At 38.7% G+C, this 14,380-nt stretch overlaps 1 protein-coding gene across 1 annotated transcript in view; it reads left to right on the top strand.

Annotated features, from left to right (window-relative positions):
* zcchc8 (zinc finger, CCHC domain containing 8) overlaps positions 1 to 4,075 on the top strand; it is a 28,173-nt gene extending 24,098 nt beyond the window's left edge. Inside the window, exon 14 of the mRNA XM_088000056.1 lies at positions 2,553 to 4,075. Within this exon, the coding sequence (XP_087856182.1) occupies positions 2,553 to 3,418 (866 nt within the window). The 3' untranslated portion in view covers positions 3,419 to 4,075. The remainder of the gene's footprint in view (positions 1 to 2,552) is intronic.
* Positions 4,076 to 14,380: the final 10,305 nt, after the last annotated feature.

Raw genomic sequence — 14,380 nt, 5'->3', positions numbered from 1 at the left:
CTTTTAGGCAGAGTTCCAAACCTGCTACCATCTAGGTTAGAGATTTTTCCTCAACTCCTCTTTCCCATCCTTCTGGCAATTACTGAAAATTTACAGTCCTAGATATTGGCCCCTCCGATAAGGGAAATCGGTCTCTCCATTCTTCTCTATAGAGGCTCCTCATGTTTCATATGCTACAATTTAATTTCCCCTCAGCCTCTTCTGTTTCAAAGTAAATGATTCCTCTTATTTACTCTTTTTCTCACAGCTGAAATTCCTCATTCCTGGTAACATCTACATAAACCACCTGTGTATACTCTCTAGTGTGAGCATAGAAAAAAGGAGTAGGCCACTTGGCCCTTTTGACTCCGCTGCACCATTCATTCAACTCAAAAGCCATTACCTTATTTTCCCATAATCCTTTGATCCCTTTTACCCCAAGTGCTATGTCTAGCTCCTTCTTAAAATCATTCAATGCTTTGGCCTCAATGCTTTATGGTAGTAAGTTCCACAGGTTTATCACACTCTGCTGAAGAAATTTCTCCCTATCACAATCTAATGATATGGGATAAATGATTTAAGACTATCACTCCTAGTTTTGAACTGTCCAATTGTTGGCAACATCATTCCTGCATGTACCCTTTCTACTCCTGTTGGGGTTTTACAGGTTTCTGAGATTTTCCTAGTCTCTCTTTTGATTGTCTCTCCACCAAAATGCATGACTTCACGCTTTCTTTCATGCATCGTTCTATGCCAAGATTTTGACCACACTCTCTCACTCAACCTATCTGGATCCATCACTGATTCCTTATGTTCTCATCACATGTCCTGTCATGTGTTTTTGTATTTGAATAATACACTTTCCCCCTCTTCCAGGTCTTTAATATAAATGGAAATAATTTAGGCCCTAAAATGATCTGTGTGGCACTCCACCAGTTACCTCTTTCCAATCTGGAAAAGACCATTTAATTCCAGCTATTTGACTTCTGTGTATTTAACCAATCCTCAATCACACTGATACATTACCCCCAGTATTGTGAGCTCCTATTTTGTACAATAACCTTATATGTGGCATCTTATCTAATTGCCTTCCAAAGGTCCAAATACACTATATCTACTGGTCTGCCTGTTATATCCTCAGAACAAATTCATGTTGAATCAGTTTGATTGCTTTAAGCTTTTCTAAATATCCTGCTATTTCTTCCATAATAATGGACTCGAGCATTTTCCCAACAACAAATTCAGACTAACTGGCCAACAGTTTCCTACTGTCTGACTCTTCCCTTTTTGAGCAGTGGTGTCCAACATTCCTTCTCAGCTGCACTGTGTGCACAGCCTCTTTGATTATCCTATGCAGAACCTTGAAGTCGGCAAGCCAGTTGTGGCATTGACTTGCGATTTTGGAAGTCACTGCCATGCATGGCCCTCATAAGCCTGTGCTACTGGTAATAAAATTAGAAGGAAAGTTAAGACTAATGCAAAATATTGATTTTTAAATTCTGCCATTTCCCTGTTCCCGTTCCCAGTTATCTGTTTGCATCTTCCAAGGTTACTACACTTACATTAGCTAGTTCATTCACTTGTTCCTTCTCCTCTTCCCTCCTTGTTTGTTTTTATACTTGTGTATTGACCTTCCCTGAGTCTATTTTCCCATCCCACTTTCGTCAACTCAGACTTTTCCTTTTCTTTTCCCCTATCCCTTCAAACTTTCAATGCTTCTGTATTTGCTTAAAACCTGTTCATGTGTGTTTCTAACTGTTTCCAGTTGTAGTAATCAACCTAAAACATTGACTTTGGTTCTTTACTTAGAAAATTTTGTTTTTATTTCAGATTTCCTTCACCACTATATTAGTACCATAAACTCTGATAGGTTGAATGAATATAAGAGAATCAAGGAGCGTAAAGCAAGCTGATGTACTGTGGAGAGATTCTTTGGTGGATCTGTAGATCTTATTTTTTGCTTGCCTACGTCCTGAGATGTGAAATTGTCATATATACCTGAGTAAAAATTCAAGCACAATTATCCAATTATTTTTTAGTTCTTATCCACATTCTCAGAAGCTGAGCCAAATTTGGGACAATTAATTTGCAGTGTTTTTAAGTATATACCTTGTTACATGTGGAAGATGGTAGGAGGAAGTCCTGTGTCCCTTTGTGTCAATTTTATCAATACTCCCCAGCCTCTACCACACCCTCTTCTCCCAGTCACCACACCATTTTATTTTTATTTTAACATAATGCTATTCCTGAAGAAGAGCGTGGACCATCTTTTCTTCAGATCTATTCTGAGTACATTATATATTTACTAGTGGCACTGATTTTCTTTTTCATTCTGTTCTATGATTTTTAGACATATTTTTGACATAAATCTTATGATTTTAGTCCACAATACCAAGCTAACTTTACTGTTCTTTGTGAAGCACAGTATTGGAAACAGTTATCATTAAGAGTTGGTTACCTATTTCCTGATAAAGCAAATTTACTTGTGAAGCATGGCTATCCTGAAAAAAATTGACTTCTAACTGAGGGTTGTTTTATTACTGGATATTATCTTCGATGTATTTGTTCTGTAGGTTCAGACACACCACCAAGACAGTTTCAGCCTTTACCACCCTTACCTTCTAGTTGCCCATTAACATCGTCACCACCTCCTCTACCAAAAGGAACACCACCTTCCACACCACCGATGTTTATCCCACCTCCACCACCTACTCCAACACCACCTCCACTTCCAAAAGATACTTCTTCCTCTACGCCTTCATATTGCTCTCCAGAAGGATATTTATTGGAAGGAGGAAGTGCCCGAGCTTCAGCTACTGAAAATGCTAATAAAACTTTGGATGCTGATGTCTTGTCCTTAGAAGAGTTAGAAGAACAGCAACGGTTGATATGGGCTGAATTGGAACAGACCGAAAGTACAAATAGTGAGACAGAAGGTCCTTGTGATTCACCATTAATCAAGAATTCTGCAAATTCCTCACCAGCAATGCATGTACCTGACAACCACATGGAAGTTGAATCTAATGACAAAATGGGAACAATTGAAAATAATATGAGGAGTCCGATTGCTGAAGCATCTTTAGCTGATTTCAAGGATGAACCAACCACTTTAAGTAGGGAAAACAACACTCCATCAGAAAATTCCAGAATGGAAATCGAAGGCAGTAGAACCATTCAAGATTCTACCTCAGTGCCAGAAACATACATTGAAGAGAACCAAGTATGTTTAGAGAAAACACAAGGATCCATCATTAGTGATACTGTGTCAGAAGCAAGAGAGGAAAACAGGATTTCTTCTGTCCCTGATATGAGTAAATTTGCCACTGGAATTACACCTTTTGAGTATGACAATCTTTCTGAGGCAACTGGAACTTACCTCAAACTCCGGAGCTTACTGAAGAATTCTCCAAGAAACAAAATGAAAAAGAAATGCATATAATCATCAGACCAGTACTGAACCATTTGGATCCAAGGCTTCCATGTCATATGACCATGTACTATGTTTGAGTTTTTGTTTTCTTTTAAGACCTCATTTCAACAGTATGTGGCAGAGCTGATATTTTACTGAAACCGTCAAAAAAAAATGTGGATGTCAATGCTATTTTAATATGTAGGGTTGGTAATGAGTGAAAATAAGTCTGGTGTTACAGAAAGAATAATTTCTTGTGTAATGTTCATTTTCAAAGTACTGTTGAAATCTGCCCTTCAGGCATAGTCTCAATTTTTCAAATGTGAATTTGTGTACAGTGGGTTTTTAGTCATTCTTACACATCAGATTTGTTTTGTTTATATAACTGAATACATGTTTGATTTTTGATATTACCAATGTAATTTTATAAAATATACTGCCAGGGATTTTAATGTACAGTATTTTAAATTCTAATTACGGATCATGTCAGGGATTACCAGGGCTGTTTTCAGGTATTTTATGAATATCCACATATGCTTTAGTTTTTTAAAGCTGCTTCTACCTTTGTAATGCCATTCTTTGCAAGAAGTATACAGCCTTGGAATATAAGAATATGATGAACAACTCTATGAAGACCTGTTTTAGTATTTTGTGACAGCATTAAATGGCATAGAAATTTGCAGCCAATGCATTTTGTGATCTTGGCCAGTTTTATTCATCACTGAAAATGGGCTGGCCTCTGTGTCTCTGACTGCTAAGCTACTGAAAGGTTCAGTATCTCTGAGTACAACCTTTTGAGGCTTTATTTTAATGTCGAGTGACTCTTGTGTACTGCACACTAATATTTTAGCTGTTCAGTTCACAATTTCAGGAAATAAGTCCAGCATTGTGCTATGTATGAAGGTGAATACTGGAGATACTAGAAATGCTCAACAGATACCAGTAGCAGCTGAAATCTCTCTAACTAGGTCAGCTAGGCCTATTGTGTTAAGAACGAAAAAAAACTAACATGGTTAGCTAACTAGAGAGAAATAAGTTGGTTCGGGCTAGTCAACACGGTTTTGTAAAGGGTAGGTCATGCCTCACAAATTTTATTGCGTTCTTTGAGGGCAGGTGGGTGAGGGTAAAGCGGTTGATGTGGTGAATATGGATTTCAATAAGGTGTTTGATAATGTTACCCATAGTAGGCATGGGATTGAGAATGTTTAGCGGTTTGGATCAGAAATTGGCGAGCTGAAAGAAGACAGAATGCTGATTGGTGAGAAATATTCATCCTGGAGTTCACTTACTATTGGGGTACTACAAGGATCTGTTTTGTGTCCAGTGTTTTGTCATTTTTATAAATGACCTGGGTGAGGGCACAGAAAGATAGTAAATTTGCAGATAACACTAAAGTCAGTAGAGTTGTGGATAGTGACGAAGGATGTTGTAGGTTACAGAGAGACATAGATAAGCTACAGAACTGTACCGAGAGGTGGCAAATGGAGTTTAATGTGAAAAAGTATGAGGTGATTCACATTGGATGGAGTAACAGGAATGCAGAGTACTGGGCTAATGGTACGATTCTTGGTCGTGTAGATGAGCAGAGAGATCTGTGTCCAGGTACATAGATCCTTGAAAGTTGCCACCCAGGTTGATAGGGTTTTTAAGAAGGCATACAATGTGTTAGCCTTTATTGGTAGAGGGATTGAGTTTCTGAACCATGAGATCATGCTGCAGCTGTACAAAATTCTGGTGTGACCACATTTGGAATATTGCGTACAGTTCTGGTCATTGCATTATAGGAAGGATGTGGGAGCTTTGGAAAGGGTTCAGAGGAGATTTAGTAGGATGTTGCCTGGTAGAGAGGGAAAATCTTACGAGCAAAGGCTGAGGGACTTGAGGCTGTTTTCGCTAGAGAGAAGGTTAAGAGGTGACTTAATTGAGATGTACAAGATAATCAAAGGGATACATCGGTTGGACAGTGAGAGCCTTTTTCCTCGGATGGCGATGGCTACCACAAGGGCATATAGCTTTAAATTGAGGAGGTGATAAATATAGGACAGACGTCAAAAGTAATTTCTTTACTCAACAGTAGGGGCATAGAACGCACTGCCTGCAACAGTAGTGGAATTGCCAACTTTATGGGCATTTAAATGGTCATTGGATTGGCATATGGACGAGAATGGAATAGTATCGATTAGATGGGCTTCAGATTGGTTCCACAGGTTGGTGCAACACGAGGGCCGAAGGGCCTGTACTATGCTGTTATGTTCTATGTGGTGTGCCTTGCCACTTGGAGTGTGATTTATAATAGATTAGAGGAGTTCAGTAATTGAGGTAGTTAGGAAGATGTTTCTTTGTTTTTGTTTCTCTAACTTTTTCAGACTCCAGAATTTGGTTCCTACTCTGCTACAGCAGAAGAGACTAAATATTTGGTGAGTATCTGGTAAGTGACCGAGGATCATTCTACTGCGAAGACTGAAAATCATATAGCAACTTGAGCTAAAGTTAATAAAAGATATTTTTAAGAAAACACCATTCAGTGGCACGTTTAAGTAGTTTGAGCTTGTTAAGTATGTCAAGATAAGTGATGTGCCATAGCTGCAGCGTGTGGTAGCTCCTGGAACCTAGTGTGATCCAGAGCAAAGATGCCTGTGGTAAGTGTTTGAAGTTCATGCAGCTTCTTGGAGGCTGAGTTACCGACACTGCCTATCAGGGAGGAGCAAAGTTTCCTAGATTCTCTGCTGGAAGACAATTACTACTTTTTAGGATAGGGTCTAATGTTTTGGTCATTTTTCAGTGACAGGCGAGTGACTTTGACAAAGGCAGGTAAGGGGACCCAGAGGGCTGGAGTGTAGCGGCTTCAGTCTTTTCAATTGTCTAACAGGTTTGAAGTTCTTTCCATTTGCTTTAATGAGAGTGAGAGCTGCGAGGTGGATGAGTAAACTGAACATGGCACTTTTTTTTAAAGATTTGATAATTATACTCTCAAACCCTGTCACCGGGCAGAATGAATGGCCACCGAGAGAGACACTACTGTAGAGTACACAGTATCAAAGCCTCTGATGGGTTTTTTTCCTACCTGGACTTTTGCTTCTTTAAATATAAGTATAAAATTAACAGGGAATTAAGAAAACATTTAGCTTGAAAGCTAGGCAGAAAGATGAAAGTTCAATATTTCAAAAAAAAGACTTAACAAAATTGATGGTGGAAAATAAATAATCGGTGGCAGATAAATTGAACAGATATTTTGCATCAGACTTCACCATGCAGGATACAAGTAATATCCTCGAAGAAGCTATAAATCAGGAAATGGAAGAGGGGATAAACTCAGAAGTAAGCAACATGGAATAACTGAACTGCGGATTGATATGCTTCCAACTCCTAATGGTAAATGGGATAGTTGATTTTTATTGGTTTCTTCGGTTAGGGAACTTCCTATTCGATTGGAAGGTAGCAAAGGCCTCATTCCTGATGAAGGGCTTTTGTCCGAAATATCGATTCTTTTTTTTTCTCTTCTTTTCCTGCTCCTCAGATGCTGCCTGACCTGCTGTGCTTTTCCAGCACCACTCTAATCTTGAGGTAGCAAATGTAACTTGTGTATTCAAAAAGAGCGACAGACAGCAACTACAGTTTTAACACGTCTTTTTTTTTTTAAGTTGTTAGTAAAGAAGTTTATGGTCGAGCACTTGAATAAGTTGAAGATAATAAGGAATGATTTTTGTCAAGGGGAAGTTTTGTTTAACCAATCCATTGGAGTTCTTTTTGAGGAGGTACCATTCTGTAGATAATGGGGAACCAGTCGATGTATCGTACTTGGATTTCCAGATGGCACCATGCAGAAGTTAAAAGCTCATGATATAAGGGGTAGCTTATTCGTATAGATAGAAAATTAGCGGCTCGCAGATAGCAGTAGGCGTGAGCAGTTTTGTTTGGCAGGACGTAACAAATAGTGTGGTTTAGCTGTTGTGCTGGAACCTCAGTTATGAATAATTTGTATCAATGTTTTGGATAAGGGGATGAAAGACTTGGTTGCCAAATTTCCCAAGATGACAAAAATAAGAAAGCAAGTTGTGAAGAGCATATCAGGTGGCAAAAAGGAATGGGCATAGATCATACAATTTATGTATAATGTGAGAAAGTGATTGTTTTCCAAAATGTGCAATGAAAAATTAAAGGGTAAAAAATTAGAGCTCATGCTGATGAATATAGGTGTCCTTGTGCTGAAGGCTAATATGCCAATGAAGCAGAGTAATTAGGAAGCTAATAGAATGTTACAATATTTTTGCTAGAGGAATTAAATCCAAAGGTAGGGAGGTTTTGATTCACTTGTGCAGGAAACTGGTGAGACCACATTTTGAGTAATACGTGCAGTATTTTATAAGGAAGGAAATCAATGTCTTCGAAGCAGTTCAGAGAAGGTTAACCACATTAGAATGGCCTCTTGCTTGGAATAGGTGTGTTGATTTGCGCAGAAAAGGTTGGACAGGCTCAGCTTGTATCAGCTGAAGTTCAGAGTAAGAGAGTGATTTCATTGAAATACACTTCAGACATGACCGTTATCCTTAGAACATTGTAAATCTTGGAACTCTTCCTCAAAAGACAGTGGAAGCAGTGTTGCAGAATATTTTTAAAGTAGAGGTGAACAGATTCTTGGTAAGGAAGGGAATGAAACATAACCAGGTGTAAGTGGGCTTGCAGGTTTGAGATTTAATCTGATTAGCCATGACCTTTATTAAATGGCAGAGCAGACTCCAGGAACTGAACAGACTATTCCTGTTCTCTGTACTTCTGTGGGTAATAATCGAACAATGCAATCAACTCGTGAAAAGCGGTAGAACTTGAAATGTTAATTTTACATTTCTGTCTGTCTCTACATCAATGATGAAATATCCAGTTTGGGCAGCTTTTCCTTGTCGAGTATTTCTACGTTTTCTCCTTTTCACGTATCGAGCATGACCACTTGGATGAGATTATCATGTGGAACTATGCTGCAGATTCATTTTAGTTTCTTCAAGAGAAGGTAAGGAAATTGAAAAAAATATCTAAATGTTTTTTTTCTTGACCTTGTTCATATTTGACAGCATATGAATTAAATGACTGGTAATCCAGAGGATTAGACCAACAATCAAGAGAACTTTTGAGATTTCAAATCCTACAAATGGTGTTTTGAGAATTTGAATTCTGTTTGAAAAAAGCTGGGATCATTAGTGGTGCTGTTTGGTTTCTGTGAAGTCCTTATGGGAAATTTAAAGATATTTCTTCAGACCCATATGAATATAATTTGGTTCTTGCGGCCTTCTTGAGTAACCCAGTAAGCTACACTAAATAAGGACAGCTAGAAGGAAATGCAAAATACCAGTATTGCCAGTAATGTCCATACACTATGTGGTGGGGGAGGAGAGAGAAGACTGAAGATCAACAAAAAATTCTTGCCATCTACATTTTAAACCTCTCCTTATTTATAATGGGCTATTTCACAGTAACTGGTTACAATTTGACATGATTTTGTTATATGTTTTAAAAGTAGTGTTATGATCCACCTATATTTAATTTATTGAGCCAATGAAAAGCCTGCATTCTGAAAGTGTATGTTCCTTATTTCATGGCCATATTATTACTTACTTACTTACAATTTTAAGTGTCCTCTTATTGGATTACGTACGTGCAATACCTTTCTATTAAACTTTTGCATCGTTGATGCTAAAGTGAGGACTTTTGTCTGCAATTAATGTATAAGTATTGTGGGGTAATTACAATCCTTAAGTTAACTCAGTCCTTTTTTTACTTTGTTCATGGACAAGTTATCCTCTGTGTGATAAAAATGTTCACCATTAACAACAATAAATGAGCGGCTTCTAAATGCATCTCCATGTTATGGAGATAATAATGACAATCACATGATGAAAAGCAGCCATTTAAAACTAGCTGATAAGTTATTTCTTGCATCAGTACATATCTATGCAAAAGCTATTTTTAGTGCAAGTGCAGTTTATTAATACCATGGAGTACCTTATTGTACAGGGAGGTTTGGATGTGCAAAGCACTTTCAAGCTGTAAATAAGGCTTTGATATGAACTTGTTATCAAATCTTATTTACAGAATTTATGAGGAAAGGCACTATCATCAACAAGGGCTCAATAGAAGAAACAAGAAAATGGCAACCTGTTTCACTGCCTACTTGCAGACTGCAAAGTTTTATCCATGGACTTCACCAATCAGGTTATGTCTGCTCTGAATCAAACCTACACTTTGCCCAGCAGAAGGGCTTATGCCCGAAACATCGATTCTCCTGCTCCTTGGATGCTGCCTGACCTGCTGTGCTTTTCCAGCAACACATTTTTCAGCTTGAACCTTTTTTCTGCCCAGAAAAATGCAACTGAAGAGGTCTTAAGGAACTGCTTGAACAAAGCTCCTCTGCAGGGAGTATCAAGCTTGTGAGTAAATCCATAATCAGTTCAAACTAGCCTTGGCTCAAAATGAATTACGAGAAGAAAGTGAGGACTGCAGATGCTGGAGATCAGAGCTGAAAATGTGTTGCTGGAAAAGTGCAGCAGGTCAGGCAGCATCCAAGGAACAGGAGAATCGACGTTTTGGGCATTCCTGAAGAAGGGCTTATGCCTGAAATGTCGATTCTCCTGTTCCTTGGATGCTGCCTGACCTGCTGCGCTTTTCCAGCAACACATTTTCAGCTCAAAATGAATTACACCGAGTGAAGTCATTTCCATTAGGAACGAGTAGCAAATGTCCCTTTCTTCTTTGGGTCGGACTACCTACAAGTGCTGAGATGGTTTGGAGGGGCCAGGAGATGCATTTAACACACCAGAAGGAGCATATTATTATCGCCAATGTGGAATTGACACTCACTGTCCAGAGTGCAGAGGAATCTGATAGCACCTTGCACCTGGCTCTCCATTATTGTATATAGTGCAGGTCTAGCCCTTGCAGCACCTGAACTCTCAAACAAATACCCAAGACATGACTTGGCTGATAGTGAGAATAGTCCTCTCATTCACTTTTATTATTCATCTTATCTAAGAAACTATGCAGATATATTAGAGGTGGTTTAGAGAAGGTTTACTATTCTAATACATCTGCATAGTTTCTTAGATAAGATGAATAATAAAAGTGAATGAAAGGACCATTCTCACTATCAGCCAAGTCATGTCTTGGGTATTTATTTGCCAAATGAAAACAAATTGAGATTTTTTTTTGTTCTCTGGGGTTAAAAGTCTTTAGAACACTTTGTGGAAGCAAATTCCTTCAATATTTCTAAGGCAGAGGTAGGTAGATCCTTGCTTAAACAACTTAGTGGAAGCAGAGACCTTGAGTATGTTTAAGGCAGTAAGGAAGCGACTGCTGTCCATCTCAATCGGTAATCCACCCCTTCAGGACTGTCCAGAAAGAGACATGCTGTTTTATTTTTGCCATGGTTCATCTGGAATAACTGTATACCCAGGTCTGCATATCTGATGAAAGTATCAACTGCTGCTGGACGACCATCAGCTCGGTGCAATGTGTTCTTTGGATTAGCTCAAAATTTGGTAATCTAATGCAAAGAGCTGTTTGATAAGTACATATATTGCAAGTCAATGGAATGAGGGATGGACTTAAATTTGACAAAGCTGTGGCAAAAACTCAATGTGGAATGGTCTTAATGAAGGCCCCCCAGTCTTGTATCCTGAGAGGCTGGAAACGGTATAAAGCCCTTACGTATGTGCCAGGGAATGGCATAAATATAAATGTTTGTTTATGTAACAGGTTTATACACACTTTAGTGAGATACCTTGTTATAATAAAACAATGATCTTGCACTTAAAGTAACGTTAAATTTGGTTAATGCAAGTACTTTTACAATTCTTATGAATAAAGTATATTTTTGAAAAAAGTTTCTGGATGAAGATATCCTGAGGAATGACGAATGCTGTGTAAAAAATTAAAAACTGCCTACGGTTGGAATGCATTGCATCGTTTTTTGAATTTCGCGATAAGTTCACCATTCTCACTTAAATCATGCATAAAACATTAAAAATTCGTTTAAATAATTGAAGTCCAGAGGAAGCGCTGGTGCCTAAACCATATGTTTCTTATTTTATTATGTAAATTTTTTATTTCAATGTGGTGTGTAAATTATTAACTGTCCTGAACAAAATATTTTCAGAATGGGAGTGGTATGAATTGTGATTTATAGTTCTGCCACTAAAAAAAGGTAAGTCAGAAAGCAAAGGACAGTGAGATGATTAAAGCCGTCAAAAAATTGTAAATAAGCACCAGCTTATTTACCGCCAAAAATCTGATCACACCAAAACTATTGAACAAGTACGTCCGGTGGATTCTCCATTTGAGAGTTTGGGCTGCTTTTGTTCTGTTCATACATAATTAATAGTGGAGATTTGGGTCAATTACAGCTATACTAAGGTCAGGGCAATCCAAGCCCATAGTAATGTTAAATTGTCATGGTAGCAAATTATCGTTTACATGGTCGTAATCGCCATTCATTTAAATCACTAATTTTTGATATGGATGGCGAACATCGATTAGGTATAAAATTAATATTTTATTAACTAGTGTATTCATTTATCAGAACTTCACTTCTAGATTTCTGTTTCTCACTTTCTGCAGTGGCAAGATAGAAGATGATGCAGGACCTGTAACACTGCTTACTTTCATTTACCAAGCGGTGATGTAGGATTGTTCTTGCGTTGCTGCACGAGAAAATTATAATATCTGACCTTTACATACAGTAAAGGTCAAACATCTGTGTTTCTTTCTGAACGTCAATAAAAAGTAACGTAATTTGTGTAGTGATGTGAACAATGGGTAAAAATGAGACTTCGTCCAAGGAGATATTTAAAACTATGGTATATTTATAGTCAGCAACGCGGAAAAATTAAAAGGCTCGGATTGCAATGTATTTTTCCCATCCACCATGACTCTCTAGGTTGACCACTGTGGCCAGAGCCAACGTGCGTCAGCCACTGACTTATTGTTAGACTGTGGGTGACGTTAGCTATATTCAGATGAAGATCAGAAAGCAAGTGGAAATTGCTGGAATAAAAACAAAATGCTGGGGCTGACTGCAATCTGAAATAAACACTGAGAAGACTGTAGTACCAGATTCGAAACGTTAACTGTCTTGCTGCAGGTGTTGCCAGTCATGCTGTTTCTCCAGCAAGCCGTATGTTTGTTTCAGACCGGAAATTGTAACTGCCAATAACACTCTCTTCCCGTCAAAATAGTTTCTCAATCTTTCGTCTGCCCGCCCAATTTTTAAAAGATATTTTGCAGTGCCCGTCTATGTCATCACGTGGAAAGACGCTGTTAATACTTAATCACAAATAATGGGAGAAGTAGAGTAGCAAGTTTTTGAAAGTCATTATAAAAGTCAAAAATCGCAGGACACCGGGTTATAGTCCAAAACGTTTATTTGAAACCGCAAACTTTGAGCCCTCGGGATGCGAGCAAGCCAGAATACATCGGACACAGAATTTATAAGGATCACACAATTCATGCAAATGTATTGCATAAACTTAGATGGCTATTAAGTCATTAATCAGTTAGAATGGAGGTGCCAGTTTTGATTTATTAATATTTATTGACATGGTCAAAGCAGACATTGATCATACCATTACAAGTGAGGACACCACCCACTACCACAGTAGGTACTCATGTGAGTGGACCAACACTATCTCATTCGCTGCAACAAGGTTGCCTCAAGGCATGGTATATTGGTGAAACCAAGCAGATGCTACAACAGATGAATGGACACTGCGCAACAATTGCCAGACAGAGATGTTCCCTCCCAGTGGGGAAACACTTCGGTGGTCAAGGACATTCAGCCTCAGATCTTTGGCGACTCCAAGGCAGACTTTGTGACATGCATCAACGCACAGTTGTTGAACAGAGGCTGATAGCTGAGTTCACTGACAATTTGTTTTGTTTGTTAACATTTCTTCTTCATCCAGTTCCCATGTCCTGAACTTGATTCACTTAGTTCCTACATCCTCTTCTGTTAATACAGTGGTTCCAGCTTCATATTCATATTTCCCTTCACAGCAAAGTGGGTAATCTTTTCCTCCTTCTGATCTGCTCTTGCTCCTGAGTCCGAGCTTCTGTAGTCCCTAACCAACACCCAAACTCTCCTTGATACACAATTATTCATTTACACACTGCCCACACAACCTCCAGCCAGTGCCACTCTATCCAATTCCAAGAGGCTGGAGCCCATGACCCCTCTACAAAAACATAGAAAATAGGATCCTTTTATCCCTAACCACTACATCTAATTCCTTCTTGAAACCATTCAGTGTTTTTGGACTCAAACATTTTCGGTGATGGAAAATTCCACAGGCTCACTTCTCTCTGGATAAAGAAATTTATCCTCCTCTTGGTCAGAAATAGCCTCCCCTTTTGACCCCAGTTCTGGGCCCCCCAGTCATTGGAACATCCTTCCCATGTTTGTCTGTCTAATCTTGTTTAAAATTTTATAAATTTCTAAGGGATCCCCTCATTTTTCTAAACTCCAATGATATCCACTGACAATAAAATTTATCAAGCACACAATCCCTGTGCCCATGCTCCCATACCTGGTAGTGATTGTTGTCTAGTGCTGTACATAACTTACTTAGTGTACATTCCCTTTACTGTATCTAACTGCTGAAATCCAATGCCAATACAAGGTACATAATCCAGAATCAACCTATTTTCCAGTGTACACACCATTTAACCAGTGCCCACTCTTTCTTCACCCAGTACCCATGGTTTCTCTACCCAGAGTTCCTTTACCCAGTGAAATTACACCACCTATCCAGTTCCCATGTTGGTTTTACCTACTGAACTGCACTCCATTTATCCAGCATTCACATAGAAATTTTTAACACCATTTATTTAGTGCTCACATTCCCTGGCCCTGCATCTAATGCTCTGCACTCCCTTGCACTATTAGTCAGTGTTGACACTTCTGATTTCCAGTGTTGGTACTTCCTGCATCCAATCGTGATGCTCCCTATA

The sequence above is a fragment of the Chiloscyllium plagiosum genome, unplaced genomic scaffold (genome assembly GCF_037043375.1).
Source record: "Chiloscyllium plagiosum isolate Xiang-an unplaced genomic scaffold, Cpla_swu_hap1 HiC_scaffold_24, whole genome shotgun sequence".
Lineage (NCBI taxonomy): Eukaryota > Metazoa > Chordata > Chondrichthyes > Orectolobiformes > Hemiscylliidae > Chiloscyllium > Chiloscyllium plagiosum.
Note: the sequence above shows the minus strand (reverse complement) of the source record. Positions and strands in the feature narration are given on the sequence as shown.